We start from the raw sequence: 4,044 nt of genomic DNA, 5'->3' as shown, positions 1-4,044 counted from the left end.
GCGAAAAACTAATTTTTTTTCTAAAAGTATTAAGAAGACAACTTTAAGTTCAGAATCTTATTATTACCTTCATAAAACACTTAAGGAGTGGTAATAACATATTAGTGAGACAAAAATAAAATGTTGAAGAAAAGACAAAAATCGAAAAAAAAAAAAGTCAATAAAATTTTAATGGCAAAGATAAAGGGTGATTAGAGAAGCGATCTAGGAACAATATAGTTAGTATTTGAATTGCTCTTAGGGAATTTGAAGTTTTTTGGCCCTCAAGTCAAGTTAAGGATGATATCTAACGAAGAACATCAAGAAAACACATGTTTATGCATGTTTTTTTGACACCAAAAGCAAAGGGAGGAAGAACAACCATCTCACCTTGCCTTGATAAGTCACATGATTATGAAAAGAAAGAAGACAGAATCATGCATACTCATGGCTGCAAAATCTTCAATTCTTCAATTTTTTATGATTTATTCACTTTTGCATGCTTTTGCTCCATCTTTCAAACTATTCTTGTCCTGAAGTAAAATGAAAATAAAATATAAAAATATGTCTAGTTGAGCATTTGAATATTATTTTCAGCAAAAATATTTAAAAAAAAAGTACAAAATCAAAAATGATATTTTTACGTTTTCAACTTTTTTTTTAGTTAGAAACAATGAAAATATTTCCAATCTAAAACATGGTATTTTCAACTGTACTTTCATTTTTAAAGCCATTTTTAACTGTACTCCTATTTTTAAAGTCAGATTCAATCGTGTTTCTATTTTGTGTATTTTATTTATTTTATATTTATACATCATATTTATCATATTTTTTTTAATATTAATATAATTTATTTTTGTATTTAAAAATATCAATATTAAATATTTTTATCTTAAAATCACATTATTTTTTTAAATACCATGACCGTTTTTTCTTTAACAAAATAAAAAAAAATAATAATTTGTTATGAAAATAATTTATTGGTGTGTACATATATTTTCTCTGCTACACCAATACATTGCAATGGAATGTCTCTACAATATATAATTCGTTACAGTTTTTAGGAGATTACGTTAGAAATCGCTAAACCCTACAGTAATTTATACATGGTCTAAGTTTTTTAGAAATCGCGATGCCCTCTAACAATTTTTATATGGTACATTCTTAACGTAATAGCGGATTATGTCAAATTACAAATCACTATTGTGTAGCAGTTTACATAGAATTAAAATAGATCAAAGATATAGTCTATTTCAAAAGTTACAATTGTTTAAATTTAAAGTCTAATTAATTTATTTATATAATTTGCCCCTTAGATTTTTTAAAGGATGTATCATGTATGTATGTAAATTCAATTTCAAACAATTGGATAATTAAATATTCATTTAATGGAAAAGATCAATAACCAACAATTATTCAGGTTCTAAAACTTAAATTAGTGAAGCTAAATATTTAATAATTTAAAAATTCAATTAATGTTTAATCAGAATTGAATTAAATTAATAAAATAATATATTTATCTAAAAAATATATGTATTTTTTTTAAAAAATAATTTTTATATTTTATTATTTTAAATTATTTTTTTTATTTTTAGTTAATTCATTGACAATTAATTGTTATCTTAAATCAACCTGGTCTATTAGCGATTGATCTTTTATTGTTCTCCTAGCCCGTAGCTATTACCCATTATGGCCCCATGGGTGAGGCTGAGCAGTGAAGAGAGATCATCATAAAGCACTAAGATATTTATGAATATTTATCATCGGTCCATAAAAATATTCGAATATTTATTTATTTTGGTTTCAACAAATTTTAGATCAGATATTTTAATTTTTAACTAAATTATTCAATTAATCTTTAATAATTAATTGTATCAGTTATTTAAATTTTTTGCTTCATTAATTTTAATAGAAAATAAAATAATCTTTGATTTATTTTATCTTTTGTTAAAATTGATAGAAAAAGTTTTTATATTTATTTTTAGTCCTATTTATAAAATTAATGATATAAAATCACATTTTATTCCCTTAATTATTAAAAAAAATTGAGAGAATATATTTCCTTAAAACTCTTCCAAAAGTTAAAACAAGAAAAAAGAACACTTTGTTTTTTACTCCCTAGAAAAAAGTGAAATAAACTGATGAAAGAAGTGACCAGAAACAAAACAACACGTCACTCCAATATTTAAGAATTCTCATACTTTTCTTCTGCTTTTTCTCGAAGTATCAGCTTATTGTCTCCTCTTCCTCCTCCTCTTCCAAGTTCCAACTATCAAAAGTACAAACCTCAGTTTCTGTCCTTTTACCATTCCAAAGGGTTTGTTTGTTCTCTAATGGAAGAGCTTCAAAATTGGATCAGAATACTTAACCAACTCTTTTCTTTCTTCTTCAACTGAGTTTCATTCAGTTGTTCAACACCTTTAGAAAAAAAAGGTAGTAAAAAATGGTATTTATTTTATACAAAATTCAATTAAGCACCGTCTCTTATTTTATTCAGCAGTCAAAACAGAATTCATGAAAAGCAAAGCAGAAAGAAACCTTTCTTCTTATTTATTATTTTTCCCCTTTCTTTTTTTGGGTCCCTGGCTATTCATATTTCGTTATGCTTTCTCAAAGAGGAAATCATGGTCCACACTACAATTGGGTTTTTGAGACAATGGCTGAAAGCAATGCCATATATATTCAGAATAACAGAAACTTTTTCTGAATTGCTTTTGACTTTTAGCTTCAAACCAAACATAACCAGATGCTATGTTATTAAATATTACGAGTTTCTCTTTTGTTAATTTCCATTCCTTTGCATTGAAATTCTAGATGCATTGCTAGAAGGGAACCTGGAATCAGCATAAGAATGACCATATAGTTTCTTTTATTATTATTTTTTATATTTTATATTAGCTCCTGAGATTTAAGCGCAGATTTCTTTTTTTTTTTTCCCTTTTCTTTTACATCATTAGCATATAGATATGTATATGCATTTAAATTTTCTCTCCCTTGAAGTGTTGAATTTCTAATCCGTGACTTAAATTTTCGTTGTTCAGAGCCTCAAAAACTGTTACAACGGGAAGAACCTCTTAACAGCTTAAAAGTGGTGGCTCAACAGTAGCATTACTAATTTCTTCAAAGTTTTGATGGGTCATCTTTCTTCAATGTTCAATGGTTTGGCAAAATCACTGGCAATTAAGAAAGGGAGGAATTCAGAAAGATGCAGCGGAAGAGAAGCGGCGGAAGCGATGGCAAAGGAAGCAAAAAAGAATGAGTTCTTGTTATGTAGCTCAGGCACTGTTAGTGTTGATGGCTCAAACAACTTCGCCTCAGTTTTCTCCAAAAGAGGCAAGAAAGGAATCAATCAAGATTGCTGCATAGTCTGGGAAGTATGTACAAACATTGACACAAACATTATTTTCTTTAGGCAAGAAAAGTTTTATACAAAGGTTCACTCAATAAAAGTAAATTAATAATTGATAATAATTAGGTGATTTAATTTATTTGACTAAAATATTATTTAATAATTTTTAATTATTAAGAGTTTCCACCTTAAGTTGGTTGAGAGTGTACATCTATCTATACGAAGTTGATAATTCAAAATGAGTTTTCACCATTTAACTTAACTACGCTAAGATTGCTGTAAAGAGTGAGAGGTACTTGCAATCATTGCCATAATATTTTTGTATGCATATTTTATTCAACTAGTCTAATTTTGATGCATTGACAGTGTAAAATGTTTTACACAATCTTGTAATCACATTTGTTCTTTTAGTTGACCATTCGTGCGTAGTATTATATAATTAAATGTACGTATAAAACTACTTTACATTAACGTGCATCAAAATTAAATTCTTTATTCAACTTCATCTTTGTTAGTGTGTTTGTTAAGCATTATATGCATTATATTGCAATGAACATATATTTTGGACATAGTTGTTGATATTCATTATTTGTTCATGGATGTTATGATTATTACAGGAATTTGGGTGCCAAGAGGACACGATCTTCTGTGGGATCTTTGATGGGCATGGGCCATGGGGTCACTTTGTGGCGAAAAGAGTGAGAGAATCAATGCCG

At 27.4% G+C, this 4,044-nt stretch overlaps 1 protein-coding gene across 1 annotated transcript in view; it reads left to right on the top strand.

Annotated features, from left to right (window-relative positions):
- Positions 2,150 to 4,044, top strand: part of LOC107616550 (probable protein phosphatase 2C 34) — a 4,655-nt gene continuing 2,760 nt past the window's right edge. The window contains exons 1-3 of the mRNA XM_016318502.2: positions 2,150 to 2,412; positions 3,021 to 3,353; positions 3,946 to 4,044. The exon at positions 3,946 to 4,044 is cut by the window's right edge and continues 204 nt beyond it. Coding sequence (XP_016173988.1) covers positions 3,111 to 3,353; positions 3,946 to 4,044 — 342 coding nt within the window. The 5' untranslated portion in view covers positions 2,150 to 2,412; positions 3,021 to 3,110. The remainder of the gene's footprint in view (positions 2,413 to 3,020; positions 3,354 to 3,945) is intronic.

The sequence above is a fragment of the Arachis ipaensis genome, chromosome B09, assembly GCF_000816755.2.
Source record: "Arachis ipaensis cultivar K30076 chromosome B09, Araip1.1, whole genome shotgun sequence".
NCBI lineage: Eukaryota > Viridiplantae > Streptophyta > Magnoliopsida > Fabales > Fabaceae > Arachis > Arachis ipaensis.
The sequence above is the reverse complement of the archived record's forward strand: the minus strand, read 5'-3'. Positions and strand labels throughout refer to the sequence as shown.